Source organism: Aspergillus aculeatus (genome assembly GCF_001890905.1).
Source record: "Aspergillus aculeatus ATCC 16872 unplaced genomic scaffold ASPACscaffold_15, whole genome shotgun sequence".
Taxonomy (NCBI): Eukaryota; Fungi; Ascomycota; class Eurotiomycetes; order Eurotiales; family Aspergillaceae; genus Aspergillus; species Aspergillus aculeatus.
The window spans coordinates 333729-358422 of NW_017962990.1; the positions used below are offsets into that span (position 1 = coordinate 333729).

The 24694-nt window shown below is 53.6% G+C and overlaps 8 protein-coding genes across 8 annotated transcripts; 4 read left to right on the plus strand and 4 right to left on the minus strand.

The window, feature by feature from the left end:
• Nucleotides 1-317: 317 nt before the first annotated feature.
• ASPACDRAFT_34059 (ribosome biogenesis protein LTV1) lies at nucleotides 318-1872 on the plus strand (the record flags this gene model as incomplete). Its single annotated transcript, XM_020200012.1, has 2 exons — nucleotides 318-340; nucleotides 402-1872. 2 exons carry the CDS (start codon nucleotides 318-320, stop codon nucleotides 1870-1872), a joined length of 1494 nt encoding a protein of 497 aa, XP_020053136.1.
• A 271-nt stretch (nucleotides 1873-2143) lies between these two features.
• On the minus strand, nucleotides 2144-4049 carry ASPACDRAFT_81024 (CDP-diacylglycerol--glycerol-3-phosphate 3-phosphatidyltransferase). The gene is made up of 3 exons (XM_020205774.1): nucleotides 3764-4049; nucleotides 3322-3674; nucleotides 2144-3266 (listed from the first exon to the last, which is right to left on the minus strand). The coding sequence occupies exons 1-3, from the start codon at nucleotides 4013-4015 to the stop codon at nucleotides 2264-2266; spliced, it is 1608 nt and encodes a 535-aa protein (XP_020053137.1). The 5' UTR covers nucleotides 4016-4049; the 3' UTR covers nucleotides 2144-2263.
• Nucleotides 4050-4294: 245 nt separating this feature from the next.
• On the plus strand, nucleotides 4295-5104 carry ASPACDRAFT_33513 (complex I NDUFA12 subunit family protein; the record flags this gene model as incomplete). The annotated part of the gene is made up of 6 exons (XM_020199961.1): nucleotides 4295-4345; nucleotides 4410-4434; nucleotides 4590-4670; nucleotides 4726-4789; nucleotides 4857-4994; nucleotides 5056-5104. 6 exons carry the CDS (start codon nucleotides 4295-4297, stop codon nucleotides 5102-5104), a joined length of 408 nt encoding a protein of 135 aa, XP_020053138.1.
• A 100-nt stretch (nucleotides 5105-5204) lies between these two features.
• Nucleotides 5205-9167, minus strand: ASPACDRAFT_81025 (putative filamentation protein (Rhf1)). Its single transcript, XM_020205775.1, has 5 exons — nucleotides 9110-9167; nucleotides 8895-9018; nucleotides 8492-8821; nucleotides 7810-8429; nucleotides 5205-7733 (listed from the first exon to the last, which is right to left on the minus strand). Exons 1-5 carry the CDS (start codon nucleotides 9113-9115, stop codon nucleotides 5340-5342), a joined length of 3474 nt encoding a protein of 1157 aa, XP_020053139.1. The 5' UTR covers nucleotides 9116-9167; the 3' UTR covers nucleotides 5205-5339.
• A 391-nt stretch (nucleotides 9168-9558) lies between these two features.
• On the plus strand, nucleotides 9559-11992 carry ASPACDRAFT_54189 (RIX1/PELP1 family protein; the record flags this gene model as incomplete). Its single annotated transcript, XM_020202846.1, has 2 exons — nucleotides 9559-9894; nucleotides 9962-11992. The coding sequence occupies 2 exons, from the start codon at nucleotides 9559-9561 to the stop codon at nucleotides 11990-11992; spliced, it is 2367 nt and encodes a 788-aa protein (XP_020053140.1).
• Nucleotides 11993-12284: 292 nt separating this feature from the next.
• On the minus strand, nucleotides 12285-13883 carry ASPACDRAFT_46326 (wax synthase family protein; the record flags this gene model as incomplete). Its single annotated transcript, XM_020201765.1, has 1 exon — nucleotides 12285-13883. The coding sequence occupies one exon, from the start codon at nucleotides 13881-13883 to the stop codon at nucleotides 12285-12287; it is 1599 nt and encodes a 532-aa protein (XP_020053141.1).
• A 960-nt stretch (nucleotides 13884-14843) lies between these two features.
• On the plus strand, nucleotides 14844-18065 carry ASPACDRAFT_81026 (DEAD/DEAH box helicase). Its single transcript, XM_020205776.1, has 3 exons — nucleotides 14844-15316; nucleotides 15390-16753; nucleotides 16812-18065. The coding sequence occupies exons 1-3, from the start codon at nucleotides 14885-14887 to the stop codon at nucleotides 17791-17793; spliced, it is 2778 nt and encodes a 925-aa protein (XP_020053142.1). The 5' UTR covers nucleotides 14844-14884; the 3' UTR covers nucleotides 17794-18065.
• Nucleotides 18066-19416: 1351 nt separating this feature from the next.
• On the minus strand, nucleotides 19417-24312 carry ASPACDRAFT_34022 (putative SNF2 family helicase/ATPase; the record flags this gene model as incomplete). Its single annotated transcript, XM_020200009.1, has 1 exon — nucleotides 19417-24312. A coding segment is annotated over one exon (4896 nt), but the record flags the coding sequence as incomplete, so codon positions are not given.
• Between the last annotated feature and the right edge of the window lie 382 nt (nucleotides 24313-24694).

The following is a 24694-nucleotide window of genomic DNA, read 5'->3' on the forward strand; positions in this document are numbered from 1 at the left end:
TTTTTTTTTATGGTCTCTGCAGCATCAGCAACAAGAGTGGAAGTCGAATGCTGAGAAAAGCAGACCGAAAGTTCAATTGGAGGATTGAGTCTACATCAAGAACTCAAGACCACTACATCTCCTGTAGTCTACAACGTGTATTTGTATAGAGCCCATCGCATTGCGCACCCACCGGGTCCTCGATAAGCACACCCACGTGACTTTATCTCCCCCACGAATTTCTTGAATTTTCGCCCAACGCCCAAAGCTTGCATCTTTCGATTATTCTCCAATCATCCCAATTCCAACGCTTGTCCTCGGACGACCTACCGCTAAAAATGCCTCCCCGGAAGCAGTGGATGTAAGTTTTTCTCCCCCTGTCTGGGACCGGTTAATCCAAGCACTAACCCACCCATCTCCAGCGACAAGAAAAACGCAACCACCTACCAACTCTTCCACCGCTCCCAACATGACCCTCTCATCCACGACCCCAGCGCCGACGACCGCGTGCTCGCTCCGGTGTCCGGCCCTGCCCCTACCAGCAGCGCCGCCGCCGACGCCCACCGGGGCCAGAACCTGGCGACGCTGACCCAGCAATTCGGCCCCGGCGCCGTCCGCAAGAACGAAGGCGAGGCGGCCAACTACGGCATTTTCTACGACGACACCAAATATGACTACATGCAGCACCTGCGAGAGCTGGGGACTGGCGCCGGGGACGCGCACTTCGTCGAGGCCAAGAACAACCAGGCCGCCTCAGGCAACAAGGGCAAAATGAAGCTGGAGGATGCGCTGCGGCAGGTGTCGCTAGACGACGGGCAGAGTAGTGAGTTCGGGGGCAGCTACGCGCCCAGCGAGATGCGGTCGACGGCAACGGCGTTCTCGCGGAAGCCCACCTACCAGGACCAGCAGAACGTGCCGGATGCGATCGCGGGCTTCCAGCCGAACATGGACCCGCGGCTGCGCGAGGTGCTAGAGGCGCTGGAGGATGAGGAGTACGTCGACGAGGCGGACGATGACGATCTGTTCGGGCAGTTGACCACGCGGGCGGAGGAGATGGACCAGGGCGACTGGGAGGATACCCTTTACGATGATTTCGATGAAGAAGATGATGAGGGGTGGGAGTCGGACGCGACGGAGAAGGCGCCCGTGCAGACGGACACGACGGCCGCTAAGGCGCAGTACGAAAAACGAGCTGCAGCCGGGGCCGGCGGCGATGCGGAGGAGATGATGCCGGAACATGACGCCCCGGCGCCGGACATGCACCCCGAGGATCAGGGCTGGATGCGCGAGTTCGCCAAGTTCAAGAAGGACGTCAAGGCCGGCGTCGCCAAGCCCGCCGTGCCCGCCGCCGCCCCTAGTGTCGTGCCCTCCGAGCAGCAGAGCACGCTGGCGTCGACGGTGTTCACGGTCGGCGGCACGCCGATCCGTCGCAAGAAGCGCAAGGGTGCCCTGACGAACCCCTCGGCGTACTCGATGACCTCATCGGCCCTGGCGCGCACCGAGGGCCACCGGCTGCTGGACGATCGCTTCGATCGCGTGGAGCAGCTGTATGCGCTGGACGAGGAGGATGAGTTCGACGACAGCATGTCCATGGTCAGTGGCATGACCGGCATGACTGCCATGACCGGCATGTCGGCCATCTCCGAGGCCCCCAGTCTGGTCGATGCCAATGGGCAGACGGTCAACCCCCGCCACAACTTCACTTCGGTCATGGATGACTTCCTCGCCGGCTGGGATGACAACACCGGGTCCCAGGCCAAGCGCAAGGGTGTCAAGTACAAGCGCGGTAAGCACGGCAACGAGGCCATCGGCATCCGCATGCTGGATGAGGTGCGCCAGGGCTTGGGCCCGGCGCGTCTGGGTTCTTCGGGACGAGTCCCTGGACGGGCGTAAAGTAAGGTGGTGGATTTAGGGGGGCAGGGCGATTTTTCTCTCATGGCTGCTACTGCGTGTGTGTGTGCACATGCTTTCAACGATTGCGACGATACCTTTTACCCATGGCATGTTCTGGCTGGAAAAATAAAAGATTTGCGGGCTTTCTCTCACATAAGGCGTCTCGGTTTACGGTTTTGTTTGAATATTTCCCACCTTGCATGGTAGATAGACGTCAACACAAAAAGTCTTCATCGGTCGCTTTTCACACAGACCCTAAAAATGGCCGGATGCATACATAGGCAACACACCCGCATAATAGTTCATGTAATCATTATACAGTGGACGGCATCATTTATACATATACATACATCAAGTGCCGAAAAGGGGGTATACAAAAAGTCTATCATCTCTAAAAAGCCCCTCCCACCTTCTCAGTGATCCACATGGCCAGACGAACCTTCCAGCTCACCCGCCGTTCCGTGCGCCGCAGATCCTCTCGAGAGATGGCCTTGGAATTCTTCTGTAGCCAGTCCGTCTCGGCGCCGAGTCGGCGTTTGAGCGTCTGGTTTCCCGTAACGACCACGGCACCCACTTCCAGATCCAGACTGTAGCTGCGCTTGGTGTAGTTGCTGCTGCCGACAAATGTCAAGCTGGGATATTCCTCCCGGGGCAGGGTAATCCACAGACCCTTGGCGTGGTAGGTCCAACCACCAGGCTCCCCGACGGTGCCTCGGCGCCATTCCTTGAGCTGGACGGAATCCGTGCGCTTGGCCAATGCCACCTGGTCGAGGAACTTGGCGGAGAGATGCGTATATGCCGCGGGGAGCATACCGGAAATACCCGAGGACCCATAGAAGCCGTTGGCCCACGGGGAGGCTGTGAGCACGGTCCCGCGGGTGCTGATCGCGGTGTGTGACGGCGAGGTGCTGGCAATCAAGAGGGAGGAGAGGACAGGGTGGATGTTGAAGTACCCCGCTGTGAAGAGCCAGCGGGCACCGGAGAAAGCGGTAGAGGTCGAGAGGAGACGGAGGATGGAGGTGACGGCTGGGAATTCCGTCGAGGTGTCTGGATTTAACAGGGAGGTGAACTGGGCCACCGGGTAGACGTAGGCATGAGTGGAAGTCTTGGGCTCAAGTGCTTTCTTGGTGTCGATGTTGGGCTGGAAGAAGGGCTTTAGGAATGTCGAGGAATACGCGATGAACTTCTGCGGGTCGTCCAGAGGGCAGGGAGCACCATTGGCCTTCGGCCAGTCCAAGAGGTATCCGGCGGCGTTGTGCGGATCCGGGAGCACTTGGAAGCTGAGACTGCAGACGGCGTGGTGGATGCTGGCATAGTAGTCAGCGAGCTCTTTCGAGCTGAAGACGTGGTATCGATCCAGGCGGTTCGTGAAGTAGTCGTTGGACAGATTTGCGCTACGCTTGCAATCAGTAATTGGGCTTGTGCACGTCAGGATCACATATAGCATACCCTGAGAGGATGATCTCATCGTCGAAGCCATACAGCTTCATGTGTTGCAGACCCCATCCCTCATTGATCCTGCGGGGGATCCATTTCTTCTTGAGACCCGTCAAGTTTGGAGTATGAAACATTCGGATTTCGACACGTTCAGGTCCATGGTTTGTAACGAGCGAAGCGAGGAGCGATGCGCATGAGGGGTCCGGCGACTCGCGGGTTCCTCGAAGGCAATCGGTGAGAATGGAGACCTTGAGGTCGGGGTTTTCCCGCAGCGCTTGGTCCAGAGTTGCAATCAACTCATGCTCAGTCTTGCCGATGTACAAGGTCGAGAGGTAGATGCGTCGTTTGGCGTTGCGGATCTTGCTCTATATATACGGAAATGTCTTGATCTTAGTCCCTCCACGCTCTCCTCTGGCGCATCCAATCCTGACTTGACTCGATTGTCCAATCATACCTTAAGGGTGCTGTAGAAGCTGGCAGGGGAGTCCAGGATTTCAATCCTCTCGGCACTGATCTCGAAGCAAGGTGAAATCCGATCCAGCTCGGTGGTAATACTGCCCAACGGCGAAGCGGCCGAGGGCACAGTCGAATGGGCGCTGGCATGAGAGGAATGGGCCGAGAATCTGCGCTCACAAAGAAGATTCCTCCGCGCAGCGGGTCGGCGCGCCGCACACCGAAGGGCATTGCCCCCAATCCGTCCGAACATCCTTCAAATCTGTTCTGGCAACAGAAAACAAGAGAACCGGGGAATCCGGAGGACAATTGGGGCTGTCGCGAGCGGGAATCGGGAAAGATAACAGAACAGACAGCAACGGGGTGTGCAAACGCCGCAAACACCAGCCAATCACGCTAAACCGGATCGGGCGGGCGGGCAACTCCCGCCGGCGATGCAAGAAGACGGAGTCGACGACGACGCCGACGAAACCACCTGCTTGCTTTGGTCCAGTCCATTGGCGCTTGACGACTCCCTACACATCTTCTCAAAATGTCGACTATTCTTCGTACGCTGCGCAACTTGCGGCGTATTGGCTTCAAGGTGAGAATCGAGCTGCCCACAATTGCTTCATAGGACCTCCTTGCTAACTTCCATCTTCGCACAGGAATATGGCCACCAGATGAACGTATGTACCCCTCGGAGAGCCGGAGATGATGGATTTGGATGGATAAGGCACTGACGCTGTGTTTGATTTCTTCGACGAAAATAGTACATTGGTAAGTTCGCCGCGCTGAGGAAGGAATACAGCCGCAAGAAATAAATGTCTGACGCAATGGCTCTGCAGGTGACACCAAGGCCGGTACCTTGATTGGCACTGATCGTTACGGAAACAAGTTCTACGAGAACATGGAGGAAGAGCTTCCTCGTGAGTGAAGTCGGAAGCTGATCCTGTCGAAAAGCTTTTGTTGACGGTCGTCTAGTCCGTACGCGCTGGGTGGATTACAAGGAGCATGAATACGACCCTTCTCAGATCGAGCCCGGATGGTGAGTATCTGGCTTTTCTTGACTCGAGACTGCAGCGGCGCGACCTCATCTCTGACTCCGATTTCAGGCACGCTTGGATCTCCTACATGGTCGATGCCCCCCCTACAGTAGACAGGGCCCTGCAGACTGGCGTCCGCGCTTGGGAGCTGCCTGAACACAGACCCACCCTGACCCTGAGCCGCGCTGCTTTCAAGACCTACTCGACGTGAGTTAACTCCGGCTGTAACCTGCGTGAATGAACTGGTGTACTAATCCGATGTTTTCAGCACCCGCCCTAAGTACTCTGCTTGGACCCCCGTTGCGGCTCCCCGGTAGATCTAAGATCACCTAGCTCTATTGTTCCATGCCTTGGACTTGATGTGTACATAAAGATGTCTTGTTTTCCACTTCAAAACTATTAACAGTTTCCCCAGTTAGTCTATGTCTCTTCCACTTGCAAGCTCTATATAGTTGTTCTCGTCTATACACCAAGATCACCGAGGTATCATATTAAGTGAACCAGCAAAGGAAAAGGAAAATTAGCGCTTGCCGTAGACCTAGATACACACATTCAAAGTACATATATACCAGAGCCGATGCTGGACCAGTGTCGAATGGGACGGCGATCTTCTAATTCGATGCACCACCAGAGCACCTCTTTCAGTTTTTCAGTCTGCCCCCCTGCTTCATATGCCCGAGAGAGTGCATACCAAGCTTCACTGTTGTCCCAAGAGCTGCCTAATTTTGTCAACCCGGATAGCAGGCCAAAGGCTCGCTCCCGCGCTGCGATGCGGTTGAGAAGTTGAGGCTCTTCCTCCTTTTCAGCCTCAGCAGACTCTGCCTTTGCATCCGTGGGAAGAGTTACGCCAGCATGGTTTGATTGCTTTCTGGGCTGGCTGAGAGGGGAGGACAGAGGAAACGTGGAGGGGTCGAGTTCAATGCCTGGTCTTGGAGGCTCCAGAGGGATTTTTCGATCGAAGATGTCGAGTAGTAGGTTGGATAGGCCGATCGTGGCTTTCGGATGATTCAGTTCATGTCGAAGAGCCTTCTCAAAGTGTTCCATGGCTTCATGTGGACGCTCCTGTGCGTTTGACAGAAGACCCCGCTCTGCGTAAAGGTCGGCCCAGAGGTCCTGGCAGCTCTTGGGACAGCCCCATCCCCGTTCACGGAACGCTCGTGCGGATGATTCCTGAGAAGCCACAAGGCTCTCGAATTGCGTGATGTGCTTGGACGCTTCTTCGCATGCTTCGTGTGCGTCGTCAAACGATGACGCGCGACGATAGAGTCCAGCAATAAGTAGCCAGATGTTGACAAGTATAGAGAGAGCGTGCTTCTGGGATTGAACTGGTGGAACCTTGGTCACAGCTCTGGTGGGTGAGTCAAATGCGTAGGATAGAGGTAGTCGAGTGTCCTGTACAGGCGGCTGATTAGGGTGTCCAATTGGAGGGGGTTGTTGATTGTGCTTGATATTATGAGGTATGGACCCCAGCGGCTGTCGGGCGGTTGACGGTTGAGCAGCTGTATCAGTGACTGCCATTCGAACCATATCTGGAGAGGGCGGCTGGGGCGCAGCATCAGGACCAGCCTGAGCTGCGTTCTTGCCGATCACTTGAGAATGATCCTGGTTTTGCATGCCATCCGGTTTCTGGAGGGTATTGCTCCTAGATCGCACTTTCCGAGATCCAGACCCTGCAACGGCTTGCTTTGCGGCGGAAGCATCGTTAGTGACTTGTATGGCGGGTGCCGTATCACCGCGATCAGGGTGAGGGAGTGCATGGCCATCGGCCTTTAATTCAGGAGCAGTTTCTCCTCTCGCACGATGTCCACGGTGCCGTCCAAAGATACTTCCCCGGAGACTCTTCACTGTTCCAGCAGAGCTCTTAGGTGGTGCAAGATGGTCAGCCGGTGCATTACTAGGTTTTGTTTCCGTTTCAAGGCTCAACGATCCGAATAAGGTGGCAAAAAGGCTGAGAAGCTGTTCGCTGTGGTTCAAAGCGTTCTCGGGCCCCTCGAGGAGCTCAACGAATGCGAGCTGCGTCATGCGAGTCTCAATGATGCGTTCCTTCTCCCTGTCACGCAATTGATCTATCAGAGCATGGGTCAACCCAGTGACTGCCTGCTCCTGGAAGTTATGATTATTCTTCTGTGGCCGTCTGTCGCTGTGAGCTAAGGAGGTAATTGTAGCAGGAAACTGCTCAAAAGCGGCTTCACAGGAGCGCTCGGCAATGTCGAAATCTTCCTTCGCACTAAGAAGCAGAGCGAGTAGATGCCAAAGGGGAACAAGTTCCCGTTCGCGAGTAAAGTCGGCCGATCCGGCTCGTGGCTGTGGATTTGATGTCAAGGCCGACCGGACATACTCAACAGCATTATCGATGTCCCTGTTTTCGGCCAACAACAGAGCTAGAGTGTAAAGCGAGGACCGATTAAGTTCGTCTTCAAGCTCCGGTGCCAAACTTTTGTCAAGGTAATCAATTGCCTCTGCGCGAATATCGTCGCGGTCCTCAGTAAAGGGCGTCCAGTAAGCCCAGTTGGCTAGCCCTATGCCAATACCTCTATAAGCTGCGGCAAGATCCAGCAGCGAAACCACCTGGGAGCTAGCTGAGTTCGTTTGTTGTATGATAACGATAGCACCGTTCTCCTGGTCTTTGTTTTCTTGGACATGCTTTGCGACAAACTTCTTCAGTAACTTTGTTAGGTCTCTTGCTTTTTCGGCTTCTTTGTCGGAACCGAAGCAGCACAGCATGGTTACGCCCTCCGCGATGGTGCGAAGCAGGTTACCATCATTCTCCAATTCTCCGGACTCCGCCCCTTTCTCGGCCCTTTCTTTAGCACTAGTCACAATTTCTATGTAGGAGTCAAGCGCTTTGATAGCAAGAACAGAGTCACCCAAGGCACAATGAACATGAAATAGACGTCGAAGAATCAAGTGCGAATGATACGTCTTGGTCGCAGCACGATAAAGGATCTGTTACGACAGAGTTAGTATGCTTGGTCGTTTGCTTTGTAGCCCTGTCGCCCCTGGTTCCATGGTGAAAACATACATCGAGGACGTTTCTGCCGACAGCATTTTGACCTCCTTCCCCGAGCTCTTCATCCGTCCAGTCGGGCCCACCAAGCACCTGCCAGTTGGATATCACTTCTTCAACCCATTCTTCAACCGGTGGGTTGTTGGAATTGGCGGAAGGGAACTTCGTCTCACGAAGAAGATTCGCCTCGTAGACAGCTTCTACGCGTCGGATTTCGCTAGCCAATTGTGGGCGTTCAGGTCCGTTGGTGGAAGGGCTATATGGCACTCCATGTCGCAGAATCGCCGTTAGGAGCTGGTAATACGACTTCCAAAGTGATGACCGGAGTACTGCTTCAGTAGAATTGTTCGTATGCACTGTCTGAGAAGCAGTCGCTTGCTTGCTATTAGGATGAGAAGCCCACAGTCGGAGAAATCCCAGAGCAGTCGTCACGGTTTGCGCATCGGTAGCGGCAATGTCGCGGAGAGCATCTTCGGCGGTGATGAAGGCGCCTTCAGCCAAAAGCTTCTCCGACCAGTAGAGAAATTGAGGGTTGCTCAATGTGGAACCCTGCAAGTGGTTATTCAGCCACGGTGTGACCGATTCGAGAGTTTCCAGGGCATCACCGGCGTCCGACACCATGCGTTGCGAGGCAGCTATGCATGTATTAGCGCATTGCACGACAGTATTTGAATCTATCCGCAGTGAAAGGACGCACCTTTCAAATAGCATGCTTTAACAAGGCAGGCTTGCGTCCACGGGGAGAGCTCTTCCCCCGCACTTTCGAGGTCATGGATTGTTTCAGTGAAATTGTCCGGAAATCGAGATGTTGCTAAGCTTGGTTCATTCAGTGTCCAGTGCACCCAACCCAGGCAAACTTGTGCTTGAAACACCTCCTGTTTGGGTCCTTCTGCTCGATTGACCGTAGATAGGAGGGACGGGACTAATTCATGGAGGCTGGAAGAGGTGGAGGTCGACCGGGGAGTTGATGCTTCTTTCTGGATATGCGATGCGATTTGGTATTCTGCGCTGGCAACCTCCAGGAGACCTGAGAGAGCGACACTCGTCAACTTATCTTCCGGCTAGTGATAATCATGGTGCGAAGGGCAAGTTGGCATTACATGTCTTTTGCGGAGCATGCTTGGTCACTTTGCGAATCAATTCAGGAACCTCATCCCATTTGTCCTGGCAGCGCGCATTTTCCAGGGCAGAGATGTAGCGATGCCCCTTATCGGATTCTCGGCCCTACCGTACGGAGACAGGTAATCAGTAAAATGTCTGTTTTGAGCGGGAGTGAGGGGGTGTGGCTGAGCCGGGTGTGTTTGTCGCTACATACCGTCATGATTGAGCTAGGTGAGACACGGATGAAGAGGGGGAAGATAGCAAGAATGGAGGGGAGAGAAAGAAAGAGAAAAGACAGGCAGACAGGCAGACAGGCTCATAACAATGCAAATAATCAAGAATGAATGGAATGCCCCCTCGGAGGCAGCAGTAGTTTAGTTAAAGGTGGTGGTAGTGGAGCGGAATCAAGATTGAACTGACGCCAGCGATCATCAACCCGCCGGCCGATTAGGGGAAAGGAGACCCGCTCCCGGTAATATAATGTGTATTGTGTTTTTTTTTACCTTACCGTTCCGCGGCCCAGGCGGAGCTTCACCTAAAAAATTTCCTAGACTCAATTTGGAGAACAGAAACACAAACCTAGTCTTCTCAACTTTGCGACCTTCGCACTTCAATTGCTTCTTGCTCGCTTCGTGCTGCAAGGGTCGGTCGCTGTCGCTCACTATGGCTTATATGGCAATGTCACTTCATGCGGTCAACCACCGCCTGACCAATATCCCCGTCAAGCAGTTGCCTCCGCTCGCCTCATGTCTCGCAGCTTCACTAAGCAATTGCGGGGAGCTTTTGTCTGCTCCGCAGAGTCAGAAGTCCAAGTCGGACTCGGACAATGCGGTCCAAATTCATAAGCTTATGACGCGACTGGTCAGTCTACTGCAGGATCGAAGCGTTGAAGGACGCTGGACAGCAGTGGTTCTTGTCAAGGCGTTGGTGGAAGCCGGTCAATGGGAGGTTCTTCGTGGATGCGAACCGTTTGTCCGCGGCCTTATCGCGATCTTGAACGTAAGAAGTCCTCTCTCTAACTCTATGCTACCGTGGTTATTGATTGCATTTTCTTGTCTATTTTAAGAAACCCGATCCTGTTTCTACGAAGAAAATGGCCATCATCACCTTGACAAGGATCTTCCACCTGACCTACCAATACCCGACCCTCGTCCGCGAGATCACAACGCCGTCTCTCCCTGGCTTTATCACCGCCGCCTTGAACTTGATTTCCATCAAGCCATCCTCTGAGCCCACTCGGAAGCTGAAGCCCAATACCCCTTTCGTGGACATTGTTCTCAATTCATTCGCGGAGCTGATTGCAAGGCACCCGACAATTTTCCGACCCTTCACGGCGCAGATTCACAGTGTCCTCCAGGCCATCATTGGCTCGACTGAGCCCACGTATCCTGAGCCAATTTTGGAAATTGCGCAGCAGCTGTTCGTCTCTCTGCATAACTGCGCCCCGAAGAACACCTCCGGCGAAGAATGGAAGAACGCCTGCCGGATGACAATTGCCTCTATTCATGCAACGTCCTCTTATGTCTTGAGAGCAGTCGTGGAACAGTGGGAGTCGGTCGACCCAGCGTTACGCCAACAGTCCATGCCGCAGAACTATAGCCAGGAGGTAGGAAACGGGCCTGACGCATTGGGCTTGGCTAGCTGGCAGGGCCTGCCTGCTGGTATCAATCGGCTCGTCGTGCTTTTGCGCATGCTTTCCAAGTTCCTGGATACCGCTACAGCATCCACTGTGATCATTCCCCTGGGTTCGATCTTGGATCTTTGCGCACGCTTGAATATGGTAACGTACCCGTCTGACGGCGAGATCCAAGCCAACCAGCAGATTGGCCGAGCTGAAAGAGAGCACCTGCTTACGGAGCTGCCCCGGATCCATGCCGCTTGTCTCAGGCTACTCGTCGATCTTGTCAAATCATTTGGGACGGCTGTCATCCCTGTGGCACAGACCATTTTGGAGCAAGCTCTTTGGGTGTTTCGTGCTGAAAAGTTCAGTCGGGAAGTCCGCACGGCCGTCTATGACCTGGTGCGCGTCTTGCTACCGCACATGGGTCCATGCATGACCAAACAAGGTGTCTCTTCTTTGACAGCGGTGCTTCGTACCTGCTGCCACGACCTGTTGCCCCCTCCGAGCACCCAGACTGCGGCTACGGAGAAGCCTGACCCCAAGTCGAAGTCGAAGTCCAGCCAGGCTACCGTGAACGCGGACTCCTTCTTGAACCCTGGATTGAAGCCCGGGCGTCAGCTGAGCAGCTCTCCCACATTTGCAAACCTCAGACAGGCCTCATCTGAGCTTCTCGTGGCTGTCCTGTCGCACACCTCGACCGAGCTCATCACCCCAGCCCTGCGCGCGGAGATCGACCGAACCATCATCATGACCTCCGACAAGAATGCAATGTTGGCTAGTGTTCTCAACCCCTTCGCTAACATGCAAGGCCGTGGCGTAGGCACAAGTATCATGCCTTTCCTGGCGCGCAGCTATTCCACGGAGATGGAAGTAGAAGCTCTCATTCGCCCGCGTATGCCCGTCTTGGTGAACGGCCCCAGCGCCAACGGCTATAGCGTAGCCGATGATGACGATGAAGAAGACGAAGAGACGGACGCTGTGCTCGCGCCCCAAGCACCCATCGAAACGAGCGGCTTCCTAAAGCCCTCTGCCACCCCTAGTCTTCACCAGGATATGATGGACGTTGAAATGACCCCTTCATCTTCCAGCCCCTCCCTAAACAAGCGGAGTTATGCGCAGGAACCGGAGGTGCAGAGTCCTGCACCTTCCATCGCGACGGAGAGCGCGCAGAGCAAGAAGGTCCGGGTTGAGTCTCAAGAAACCAAGGTCTTCGCTCAACCTTCGCTGGGTGCCGCTTCGCCTGCTACATTCACGGGCACGGCTGCTATCTCTGTTCCCGCTTCTTCCATCACGGCGACCGCTGCACCTAAGCCTGTTATTTCGAGGACGGGACCTTCGGCTTCGGCCTCGGCCTCGGCGCCTCAGCCGCGTGCCGTTGTGGCCGCAGCCGAGACAGCGGGTGATGATCACAGTGACGATGAAATGCCCACCCTGAACATCGATCCGGATACGGATGACGAGGAGGAGGATGAGTAAACGAAGGAAGTAGCAGTATTAGTTGGTCGGTTTAGGATAGGTCACTGCACGCTTGAGAGATACCAAAAAGCATTCTGTTTTCGATTCAGTCTGGTCGCCGTGATCGGACGGACTTAAATGGCGAATTTTTGTCAAAGTGTAAGGAGAATTTGACATAACGAGAAGCCCAGATAAATGAGCCAAACTCATGTGTTCTCGGTTCTCGGTCTGCAATCGATCTAAATCTATGTCATCTATCTAGAAGTACCATGTACGCCAAACAGCTAGCCCAACTTGATCCAAACCCTGGAAATTATACCACCCGCACCCCTCGGCCCCAATACGTCCCATCATCCCAATACCGAAACCAGGGGGAAGACCAACACCACCACCCCCGATCTTCCTCTCTCACCCCAATCCCCAGCCCGCGCAGCGGACTCACAGGCAACGGCTCCGTCAACCACAATCCACCTCTCGCGAAATCATCCGCAATAACCGGCGCCGTGAGGTACAACCACCCGACCGCGAAGACCAAATTCGCGGCACGTCGCAACCCCCGGGGCAGGAGGGTTCGCTTCCTCGCGCCCACCAGGACGTGCGCGCCGACGCCCTGCACGATGAATCCCACGGCCTGGAGGATGAAGAAGCGGAACGGTCCGCGGGCGGGGCTCGTCTCGAGGATCTGCGCATAGCTGCCGCACGAGTGCACGAGGCCGCTGAGGCTGAAGGCGACGAAGGTGTAAATCAGCTGGCGGACGGCGGGACGGGTAACGGTGTGTGCGGGGAGGGGGAGGAGGGAGATGAGCCAGCGGCCCGTGGAGGTGAAGCCGACGCGGAAGAGCTGGTGCCACCATTTGCTCCAGCAGCCGATGAGGCCGTGGTCGAGGATGGAGGGGAGGAAGGGGCCGAAGGTGTCACCGTACAGCCAGGCCGCGTCGAGGGGCACGGGGTTCACGGCGCGGGCCGCGGGGGGGAAGGCGAGGGCCAGGCCCCCGAAGATGAGGGGGTTGAAGGAGGTCACGAAGGCCAACGCGGCGTGGATGCCGAAGCCCGTCACCGCCAGACGGTAGAACCGGACCAGGCCGGGGACGGCGGCGAGGGAGGTGAACGGGTAGGGCGGCGCCAGGGCCATGTTCCCGTTGTACATGAAGTACGTGTCGCGGATCATGAGCAGCTTGATCAGATCCAGGGTAAGATAGGATCTGATGCAGAGCATCAGGGCGGAGCGCACACGGGCCCGAATGGCAGCAGTATCCGCCTGCTCCTCCCCTGCTTGCGTTATCTCGTCCGCACGGAAGGACGGATCTTTGGCTTTCAGCTGTGCGTGGACTGAGGAGGGCAAGGGGTCAAGCGACGAGATGCGCCAGTTCCACTCAGGTCCCCGCATGCCGAATAACAAGCTTAGGACCCAACTCAGGCGCTGCGACAGTGCCTGTGGATACGGCTGCCATGCGAGCTTTTCGACGTTTTGCTGGTGCGCGTGCTCTGTGGCGTTCGTCCTGTCCCTCTGCGTGGCGGAACCTTCTTTTGCCGACGAGGGTGCGGAAACCCTCGTCCTGACAATCCGTTGACATTCGCGCTCGGCGTTTCTGTACGCCAGCCAGACAGCGCACCAGATGAGCCACCATGCTGGTAGCAAGCCGCCCATATACCCGTAGCCCCCCAGGAGCATGCGTCGGTGGCGCAGAAAGTGGATGACAGTGCCGAAAATGCAAGCCAGTACGAAAAGCTGCACATAGCGGCCGCCCTTGCGCCGCGGAACCAGGAGCGCCGGGACAGGAAGCAAGAGAAAGGCAATCAGTTGCCATAGGAAAACCGGCTTCGCCTCGCCATTCTGGATGAGCGACTCGTACTGACTATGGTAGTCTTCGACGAGTTGGCGGTAGAAAGGAATGGGAGGTGTGGCGGCCATAGGAGGATCGCAAGTCGATCAGAAACGACAAGCACGAGAGAAGATGTACTCTATATATATATATGTGGCGCAAAAGATGTCTTGAACAAACGCGAAACAATTCGACTGGCAGTTGAAGCTGTTTAGTAATCCAATAATCGACACTGCCTCAGATTCATGCCTGAACACGAAGCGGTGGGTGGTAAGCAACGACGGCAAGAGCGGTGGGATTGCTGAACCCCACAAGGTACTGTACCAGAGTACGTACTGTATATATTGTAGAAATGTAAATCAAGATGTATAGGAGAAAGGTTATACTATGTATCCATGGTCAAAAAAATGCTATGGGACAGCAGATTCGGAGGTAAGTGGTGGGATCGACCCTCGGGGGCAAAGGGACTGGAAAAAAAAGGCGGATCCCTCAATAGTTCGTCACCGACTTACGAGGTGGGCGGTGATCGATTCGCCAACGCAAGGGGCATGATTCAGTCCCTGTCTTTCTCTTTGATTCCTTTAGAGTTTCTTTTTTTTTTCTTAGCATTTCCTATGCATTAAGAAGCGTGATGACCCCTCCCCCTTGTTGCTTGCTGCGCTCCTTGCCATCTGCCAACTGTGCGTTATGCGGAGTAGACAAGCTGCCAAACGAAGGTCAGCGATATGCGGAATGTTCTGCAGATTTGGCATATTTTCGGATCTGAGTGAATCTTATCTATCCAGTTCATGATTGGGTTCTTGCCACATTCACTTCCGTAATTTGTATGAGTACTTTGTCGAAGACAGAGTGCTGGATCTGTTGATAGACTGACATCATGTTCCTCTATCGGCAACTGGCGGGTGTCCGGGGCAATGTTATATGTTCATTGGTCACATGGGCGCGTTGTCTTCCCGCGTCATCGAAGCGAGAGATCCATCACTGCTATTGATCAACTCCACTATACTACTAGTGTATAACATCAGCACCTTAATTCGAAACATCGACCACGGGAAGTTCTCTGGCGCTTGGCCGGGTACCCATTTCTATCATGGGCCTTCATCCGGAGAAGCGGGGCATCGATCATACTGACTTCGCCGACAGCAGCCCGTATGCGCGTTTCAAGTCAGCGCGTACCAGCTTCGGGCAGCGCTTTGGTGAGGAAACAGCCTATGTCCCTCTTGGCCAAGCATCGCAATCCTTCACCGGAAATGAAGAGGACGACGACGCCCAGGCTGCTGATCTGGTTCAAAGCAGTCAAGATGTAGAGGAATCCGGTTCGTTGCTGCATTACGGCGACCTGAACACGAAGATTGTGGGCGTGCGCTACTACAGAGGGCATGCCACCATTGGCGAGCATGTGATCATCAAACGAGAGCCTTCGAATCAGTACGATAGAAACGCGATTCGAGTTGACAACGTGATGGGCAACCAGATTGGTCACATTCCAAGAACCATGGCAGCCAAGCTGGCAAAGTATCTGGTACGCTGCTCAAAGTGCTGTACACGCGAGTGTAGCTCCGGCGTTGGCGATCTGCTAAAAACCTCGCATATAGGATGAGCGGTCTTTGCTCATTGAAGGCATGCTGACAGGTGTCATTGGCGCTTACGACTGTCCCGTCGTGCTGAGACTCTATGGCCCGGGTAATCCTGAGCTCAGACACGCTCTTAAAAGCAGGATGGAAGCGGACAGGCTGCCGTTGAATGCCATCAGACAAAGGGAACGGGAGGAGAGCAAACGACAGAAAGAGCGTGAGAAGGCCGAGAAGCAAGCGGCCAAGCTGGCTCGTGCCATGGCAAAGAGCAAAAAGGATGAGGAGTGGCAGCTTTCAAGTAATATGGGCTACTCAAATCTCTACTCCGGGGAAGGTGACCTGAGTCTTGAGAACCAGGAAAGCCTTGAAGAGCTCATTGGACAAAGCAGCACCTTCAACCCTCGTGATATCGGACAAGTGAACGAAGACTTTGGCATCAAAGAAGCTGACTTAGAAAAGATGCCAATGGCCGAAAATCCAGAGGCTCTAGCGACACAGCTTCTACCGTATCAGCGCCAGGGGTTGGCTTGGATGATTGCTCAGGAGAACCCGGTACTTCCTGCAGCTGGATCTGCGGAGGTGGTGCAATTGTGGAAGAGAAATGGCAACAAATTCACCAACATCGCTACCAATTACTCTACCTCACAGGCGCCGCCTCTGGCCAGTGGTGGTATCCTGGCTGATGACATGGGCCTTGGCAAGACGATTCAGATCATCTCTTTGATCCTCGCAAACTCCCAGCCCAAGACTCCAGCCTCCTCCAAAACCACTTTGATTATCTCCCCAGTGGGCGTGATGAGCAATTGGAAGAACCAAGCACAGGATCACACTCACAGCGACCGAGCCCCTAAGGTACATGTCTACCATGGTCCAGGGAAGAAGGAGGCCGCCAACCTCGATCAGTATGATATCGTCATCACAAGCTATGGTGCTTTGGCTATGGAGTACAACCCGAACGCCAAAGCGCCTCCGAAGAAGGGGCTATTCTCGCTCCAATGGCGTCGTGTAGTCCTTGATGAGGGACATACAATTCGCAATCCACGTTCTAAAGGTTCTATTGCGGCGTGTAACCTGAGGGCAGACTCGCGCTGGACGCTCACAGGAACCCCTATCGTGAATACCCTCAAGGACCTTTACTCCCAAGTTCGCTTCCTCCGACTCACCGGTGGCCTTGAGGACATGTCTGTGTTCAACAGCGTTCTCGTTCGGCCTCTTATGTCTGAAGATCCCAATGCTCGTTTGCTACTACAAGCTCTGATGAGCACACTCTGCTTGCGCCGTCGGAAGGACATGAACTTCGTGAATTTGCGTCTTCCTCCGCTCACTTCCCGTGTCCTACGTATCAAATTCCATGCGCACGAGCAAGAGAAATATGACATGTTCCAGTATGTCTCACCACCGGGCTTTCTTCCCCACTGTCTCCGGCTCACTAACAATTCCCAGGTCTGAGGCGCAAGGCATGCTCATAGATTTCAAATCGAAGGACAAAGGCGGCGCCACATATTCTCACCTTCTCGAAGTCATCCTCCGTCTGCGACAAGTTTGCAACCACTGGGCGCTTTGCAAGAACCGCATTGACAAACTAGCGGAGTTCCTCGAGAAGAATAAGGTCGTTCCCTTGACCCCAGAGAACATCAAAGCGCTCCAAGACGTCCTGCAAATCCGCATTGAAAGTCAAGATTCCTGCCCCGTCTGTCTCGACCCCATACAGCAGGAACAGCCCGTGATCACCGCCTGCGCTCACGCCTTTTGCCGGAAGTGCATCGAAGAAGTGATCGACCGCCAACACAAGTGCCCCATGTGTCGCGCCGACATCGAAGACACAACAACGCTCGTTTCCCCCGCCGCGGAGATGGGTGAAAGCACGGACACCGTCGTCGCCGACCCCGACAACCCCAGCAGTAAGATCGAAGCCCTGGTCAAGATCCTCACCGCGAAGGGCCAGGCTGCCGACACCAAAACTGTGGTCTTCAGCCAGTGGACCTCGTTCCTAGATCTGGTGGAGCCCCACCTCCAACGCCACGGGATCGGCTTCGCGCGTATCGACGGCAAGATGAACTCCCTCGCGCGCGACAACTCCACAACCCGCTTCTCCACCGACCCCGAATGCACCGTCCTGCTCGCCAGTCTGAGCGTCTGCAGCGTCGGTCTGAACCTTGTTGCCGCCAACCAGGCCATCCTCGCCGACAGTTGGTGGGCGCCCGCCATCGAAGACCAGGCCGTGGACCGTGTCTACCGGCTGGGCCAGAAGCGTGAGACCACGGTCTGGCGCCTGGTCATGGAGGACAGTATCGAGGACCGTGTGCTGGCGATCCAGGACACGAAGCGCAAGCTGATGCTGGCGGCGTTCCGTGAGACGTCCACGAAGAAGAAGCTCGATGATAAGGCCACCAGGGTGGCGGACTTGGAGTCGCTTCTGAAGTAGTGAAAGCGTGTTTGTTGTACTGCACTGTCATATGACTAGAGGTTGAGGCCATTAAACACATAGCCTCATTTCTGCCCTCCTCCTCGCTCAAAACTCAGTGCTCTGCCGCAAAATAGAGGATTGTAGGCATCTAGTTCCGGTTTCCGTGTACCCTGTTAGTGTTATCAGCCAGCCAGCTCTGCGGACTTATCTTTCGGGCGTTTTTTTTTTAGAAATTTACCATGATATGTGAGGTATCACTGTTCCTCATGTGTGCACGGCAAAAGCACTACATCTAGAGTAGGTCTCCTATGCACCTCTCGAACACCACGCACCTTCCGAATACGCGCGTTTCCCACCAACTCCCACACGAACAAAGCACGTATGCCAACGATTTCAACTTAGGAAAACTCCACAATCAAGAAAGCTATTATGATTTTTCATTGCATATTAGTTTACATCAATCCATTTCAAGGTTATGTTTTCGGTTGTCGCTTCCATCCTGTACGACCATCACAAAAGGAAAAAAAGAAAGGAAACAGCAACCTGGATACGAGCCGTGTTTGATGCAAATGCAGAGGCTGAGGCAGATGCAGATTTGAAGTCAGTCTGTCAAAAGACAAAAGGAAAATTCCACAATCACTATGTTCCACCATATCATACGTAACAATCTTGATTGACCCAGCCAACCGTGGAGTAGTATCATTATTCGTTGAATAGAAGCAAGAAGAAGAAGAGCGTTGAGAGGGAAACTTTGACCGCGACGCCGAGCAGTAGTACAAAAGAGCAACTCGACTCCAGTCGGCTTCACTCGGCGCTATTCGCCCCTGCAATTGTTAACAAGGGGTAGCAGTGGTAAGTGATGTACAAGAGCCCGGGAAAAGAATTTGTGCTGTGAAGGGTATCAAAGTGACAGCTAAAAAAAGACAAAGTCCTCCATCCTGCCCTAAGGAATAGAACGAAGGTACCTGTCGTGAGGGGTATCGTAGAAGTATGTGCAACGGCATGGAAAGAAACAATCTTCATAGACTGGAATATCGAATCAGAGAACAGGTGTGAGGGATGCGGAGTTCATTCTTCGTCATGGATCCTCCGCGTGGTGCTTCACTGGGTCTTGCAGGCAGTCTTTTTCTCGGGCACACTGGGTGAGGTTTCCTGCTGGGGAGTAGAAGTGTTCTGGAAAAATGGAGAGACTACCTGCTGCTGTCCGACAGTAAGGCTGTCGTTGAGTAGAAGTGTGCTCTCAGTGCTGGTCTGCTGCAGTTCTGACGCTGGTGTTGGGGTCAGAAGCACCGGGGACGGTGGCAAGTATTCTTCCTCACTCTCTATCGTGACCGTCTGCACGGGCGGAGTGATAGAAGCATCGATAGGTGACTGGGAGTATCCACCGTCATTCTGTGTTCTGGTCGCTTGCACTGGCACAGCAGTAATCTGATTCGCGAACGGTGGGCCGTATCCAGCGTCACCGTTACCTACGATGAGGCCGTCTTGCATAGTAGCCGAGTGTGGCGTTACTGGCTGTGAGTAAGGCTGAGATGCTAGCGGACTGTGCTGGGCCGGTGGCGGTTGCAGATGGCTGTACATCGGGCCTGGTAATTGAAAATGGCTCAGGTCAGGACCGAGAGCAGGAGGACCGAAATTGTGGGCGCTGGGTGGAACCATTGACTGGGATGGCAAAGGCTGAGGCATAGGTGGCGGGTGCTGCGAATACGTGTATTGATATGGAAGGGGAGCCCAAGCCATAGGCGTCGAAGAGGGTTGGGCAAGAGGCTGAGAATACGAGCCATAAGGGACAATGACCGTCGCGAGCCTTTGTTTTTCTCTCATTCGTTCTTGCCAAGCGGCCGGATCTTCGCGTTTGAGGCGTTCGTCGGTGATGACCTCCAGAGCCTCTCGCTTTTCTTCCTCAGTCAGCTTGTCGTTGTCCTCTTTCTGGAAGGTTTCAGTCAAGCCGATCTTCCGAATGATGCTTTCACATGAACGTGCGTCTTTCTCGAGGATTTTATCCAACACCTCAGGATCCTTCCCTATATACTCGGATACGTCCGTTTGTGGCACATTCTTGACCGGGAATAGGTACTCGCCAAGCTTTTTTGACGCCCAGCGGACTGGGTTCTTCTTGTCAACAACGCGGAATGCAAGTTGGGTTTTGTAGACCGCTTTATTGTACATGACCTCCTCAAATGTGCCACCCGAGAGGAATCGGTACACAAAGACCGGCTTTTTCTGACCAAGACGGTACGCACGCCCGACGGCTTGCTCTTCCCAGACCGGGTTGAAGGTGAAATCAAAGATTATCACCCGATTTGCGCCAGGGATATTGAGACCAAGCCCTCCCGCGCGAGTCGAGATCAGATAGATGAGCTCTGGAGAATTTCCATTGAATCGCTTGACTGCGCCCTGCCGCTGAGAGACCGGTGTTTGCCCGTCTAGACGACAGTATCTCCAGCCTGACCTTCTGAGGATGACTTCGACATAATTAAGTGTCGGGATGCTATGTGAGAACACCAACACTTTGTCACCAACACGGACAGATTCGGTGATGATCTTGTGCAGGATTCGGGCTCGATGAGACAGTTCGATAGCTTCGATGTTGGGCACGGCAGAGTAAATCTGTTCCTGTTCATTCTGTAATTTTGTCAAATCAAGACCCAATTGCGAAATAGGCTCGTCACCCGGGGCTTTCTCAAATCCTTCCAACCGCTTATCGATCTTCTGGGCGTCATTGAATCGGCTCTGGAGCTTATCCCTGAAGCACACCGGGTGATTGCAGCAGAGCCCAAGAACCGCGAGCCAGGACAGAATCTCCATTCGATTGACGTCGCATCTGCCTTCCAAGATCGACCGCACATACGAATTGTAGGCGGCCTGTTGTACGTCCGTCAGAGGCACAGTGATGACAAATTCAACCTTTGGAGGCAAGCTTCCAGCAAGAACAGAGATATCCGCGCGGTTGATTTTGGGCTCGAGGATTTCTTTGAGTACATTAAGCCTCACAAGAGACCTGCGGCGCTCAGTGTACGTGCTGTCAACATACAAGCCTTCCTCAATGGGTTCAACATAGTGTGCCTGGAACTCGCGTGGTTCACCCAAGTAGCCCTCCGCGATCCAATTCACCATAGCATAATAATCTGTGAGATTGTTGGCGAGTGGGGAGCCGGTCAAGGCGATGCGACTTTTGGTCTTGATTTGCATTGCTGCTACGGCAACTGCGGAAGACGAGTTTTTCATCTTGTGCGCTTCATCGGCAATGACAATATTAGGACCATCGAGAAGCCACCTCTTGACTTTTTCATGGTCTGCATCCGGCAAGGGTTTTGACCTCTTCGAGGTTTCCCTGTTCATAACCCAGCTGCGGAACATGTCATAACTCAAGATGAGTATTCCACCTCCTTCATACCACTCTTGGACCGTTTCAAGCCTCCCATGCAGTGAGTCGCTGCTTGTGATTTTATAAAAAGGTCCAATTTTGATAGTAGGGGGGGTCCACAAGTATAATTCGTCCTGCCAGTTGTCGGTCAACGACGACGGGCAGAGTACCAATGCCTGGGAACGACGAAATCTCTCCGGTACTTGTTTCTTGATGTCAGGATTGAGGGAGTTAGAAGCGGCAGAGATAGTCACCAAAAGTGATATGACCTGCATTGTCTTGCCCAAGCCCATCGTGTGGGCTAGCAAACAACCCTGATGGGTCTCATCGACTATCAGTTCACGCCACATGAACTGAATTCCTCTCAGCTGATGAGGTTTTACTCGCCGCGCGATGGCCTGGTGCAGGTGAATTGGTGGATCCTCAAAGCTCACAACTTGATTCGTATGGTCGGTATCGGCTGCTCCCATGCTCTCCATGTACAGCTTTGCGGAGTTCTCTTGCATTGCAACACGGCGTTGCGCATTCTCTCGTGCCTTTCTAGCGGCTTCGCTCTCTTTGACTTCTCGTTTTCTGGACCTATGAGGTGTGTCGGTGACATCGCTATGGCCAAACCCATTGCTTCGTTCCCAATCACAGTATGCTTTCAGATGATAGGACAACTCCTGATAGAACTCCCCATAGCCTTCAACTTCCCGTAATGCTCTACGAACCTTGTTTCTAGGAATCCCCTTGGCCGTGAGCCGAGAACAAGTTACCCAGGAAATGTAGAAGGACGAAGCGCGCATGACGAGCATACTCTCTGTATATTCCAAGTCAGGCAATCGGTCTTGGCTCTGAAGCATCAACTCCAACGCTCGCACAGTGAGCTCTCGAAGATCGGCTTCCTCATATCTACTGGGTATGCGCTCGGCCATCTGAAACCGGTCCTTGGGAGCAAGGTTGGCAATCAGCTTGATGAGAAGACGACGCGGATCTCGACGCTCCTCCAGCAGATTGGAGTCCAGCTTTTTGAGTGCTTCGTAGTCATCCATGTCAGGCAGAGAAATCGATCTTCTTCTTTGCGATGCATCTCTTTTTAGAGCGAAGCTAGGACCAAGGTCAGAAACAGGAGACATGCTCTCGTATAGAGTAGGGTCAACCCGCGGCACCTCAACCTGAACTGGATTCAGAGGTGGTGTCGCGATGTCGTAGTCATCAGGGTGTGGTGTGTCATCTGTAAGGTCAATGACTTTCGGTGTCTCATCATCGATTACGACAGGCGTTGAGTCTGGTGAACTTGAAACGGCGAATGGATAACCTCGAGATCTCACCCTTCGTATAGTTCCGGAAACACTGATTATGTCTCCTTCCTCATCTGAAGATGAAGAAGGTTGCGTCGCGTCATCTGGCTGAGAAATGTGTTGGACAGGTGATGGTGAGGGTGGTACTCCCGAGTCATCGATGAAATCATCGGAGTCCGAGTCGAGCGATTCAGCATCGTCGCTTCTGTTACTATGCCGATTTATGAACTTGGATAATTTGGGGGGAGGAGCCACCTTCGGTGGGCAGGTCTCGAGTCCTATCACATGAATATGATATTTGTGCTTCTGCATTCTGAAGATCGTCTGTTGTAGAGCTTGGCATTGGGTTTGTAGCTCGGGTTCCGAAGAGTAGTAAACTTGCTTGATTGCGTCTTTCAGTTTTCGCAAGCGACCTTCTAGCTTTTTGAGTGAGCGTGTAAGTTCTTTTATTTGCTGATTACGGCTGTTGCTCCTTGTAGCTGCCATCCATTTCACCCATGCCTTGGCTGCCTCTTTAGGCTTATAGATTTGCTGCCACTCAGTCTCATATTTCACCATGCATTTCTCAATGACGGATTCGACCGCATCAGGAGTAAGCTTGGCTTGTTTTCCATTCACGGGGGCTCGGGACTCCTCGTCAATCTCCCGCCAAGTCTCCTCGTCGTAGTCACCCTCAGACCCTGAGTCTCCGTACAACGGAAAGGCATCCTGATCATCTTCTTGAGCGGGGTACTTTTCCAGAAGCCATGCATATGGGTCAGAGGTCTTTGGGGGTTCAGGACCATGCAAGCTCCTGGAATTCTCAAGCTGTGGCCAGTCCCGGAAATCTTGCTTACTCACTGCAACGTGGCCACCTTTGGAGGCATAAAGAGTAAAAAATCTTTGACCTGCTTTCCCTCCTTTGATTGGATTGTAGGGGATCACAGCCTGCTTGGTAGGGCCCAGCCGCACGGGATCTTGGCGATAAAAGTGAGATAGACATTTGTTGACGAAGGTGCGCCTAGCTGGGGGACATTGTGAGCCAAGGATCAAGAACTCGTCGTCCTCTGTCGCGGGACTTGAAGGGTAGAACAACTTGGAGGGCGTGGTCGCATTGGGTCCCATGTACCATTGCCTGCTCGAAGATTGGTTGGGAGATTTGTCGACAGTCTTGTCAATTGCACTGTCAGCCTTGTCGTCGAGTTTGTTTAGATCAAGCTTGCGTCGTTTCTTTCCCTCTCTGTCAATAACCAATTGCTCGCCAGGACGTGAACGCTTGTGAGACTCCTGTGATGATGCACCAACATTTGATTGGACAACGAGGCTTACGCCGTCTTCTTCGCCATCTTCTTCGCCGTCGTCATCTGGTGTGTGTCTATCCTCAACAGTGAAATGTTGCAACTGATCCTGAGGCTCTAGTGACTTCACCGCTGGGACTGAAGCATTAGATGTGGAAGAGGGAGGGGCGCGGGGGGTCTGAAGAACATCTCGTTGAAGAGTCTCTATGCGAGGCACTTGTGTATGGGCTAGAACTGCGGGGCTTGCGAACGCAGACCGAGTGGGAGACCGAGTATAATCGGGAACGTGATTCCTGAAGGGAGTCGTAGATAGCGTCGTAACTTGAAGGTATTTTGAAGATTTCCGCTGCAGGTATCTAACAGCACTATGCATGCTACTGCGGGGACCTAGAGCTTTTAGACCCAAGTCATCTTTCAAGGAATGAATGTCAACATCATGGAGAAGCACCTCCCCCGTGATCACATTGTCCCGTAGAGCGGCCTCGAAGGTGACAGGATCTGGTCGCGCGACAACCGAGGAAGAGAGAGACCATGGCGCGTCAGGATTATGGCACAGAAACTGTACCACCTCGTCAACTGTCCAGTCGAGGGGATCCCCGCTAGGCTCCATTTCGGGTGATCTGCAGGTACAGGATTAGATTCGATGCCACGTGATCCTCACCGTACTCGAGAAGAAGCTACTTACTAATTCATGCGCGTTGTCCAGAACCAACGAAGCGAAAGAGTATCATGATTTTGGTAAACAGCAGGGTGCTACAAGAGGTGATAGAAGGTGAGAAGTGGGCAAGAGTCTATTTGGTGACAAGTAGAAGCGGGTTTGGCGATATCTGTCAGGCGATTAAGGTTGTGTACGAAGATGAAAGGTGGAGGCGGCTAAGGAGGAAAATGCAGGAGTTCTGGAACAACAGAATCCGCTAGAGAAGTCGTATCGGTGAAGGGCTATCTATTCGTTCTTTAGCCCTGTGATTAGGAGAATGAAACGGTTGTACGGA

Bases quoted from the DNA above. Each gene is read 5' to 3' on its own strand.
- ASPACDRAFT_81024 (XM_020205774.1), bottom strand. From the start codon at position 4,015: ATGTTCGGACGGATTGGGGGCAATGCCCTTCGGTGTGCGGCGCGCCGA. The intron at 3,675-3,763 runs GTATGATTGGAC...CCGTATATATAG, and splicing joins GCTTCTACAGCACCCTTAAG to AGCAAGATCCGCAACGCCAA. The intron at 3,267-3,321 runs GTATGCTATATG...TTGCAAGCGTAG, and splicing joins GATGAGATCATCCTCTCAGG to CGCAAATCTGTCCAACGACT.
- ASPACDRAFT_81026 (XM_020205776.1), top strand. From the start codon at position 14,885: ATGGGCCTTCATCCGGAGAAGCGGGGCATCGATCATACTGACTTCGCC. The intron at 15,317-15,389 runs GTACGCTGCTCA...CCTCGCATATAG, and splicing joins CCAAGCTGGCAAAGTATCTG to GATGAGCGGTCTTTGCTCAT. The intron at 16,754-16,811 runs GTATGTCTCACC...AACAATTCCCAG, and splicing joins GAGAAATATGACATGTTCCA to GTCTGAGGCGCAAGGCATGC.
- ASPACDRAFT_81025 (XM_020205775.1), bottom strand. The intron at 8,822-8,894 runs GTAATGCCAACT...TCGCTCTCTCAG, and splicing joins GCATGCTCCGCAAAAGACAT to GTCTCCTGGAGGTTGCCAGC. The intron at 7,734-7,809 runs GTATGTTTTCAC...CTGTCGTAACAG, and splicing joins TCGGCAGAAACGTCCTCGAT to ATCCTTTATCGTGCTGCGAC.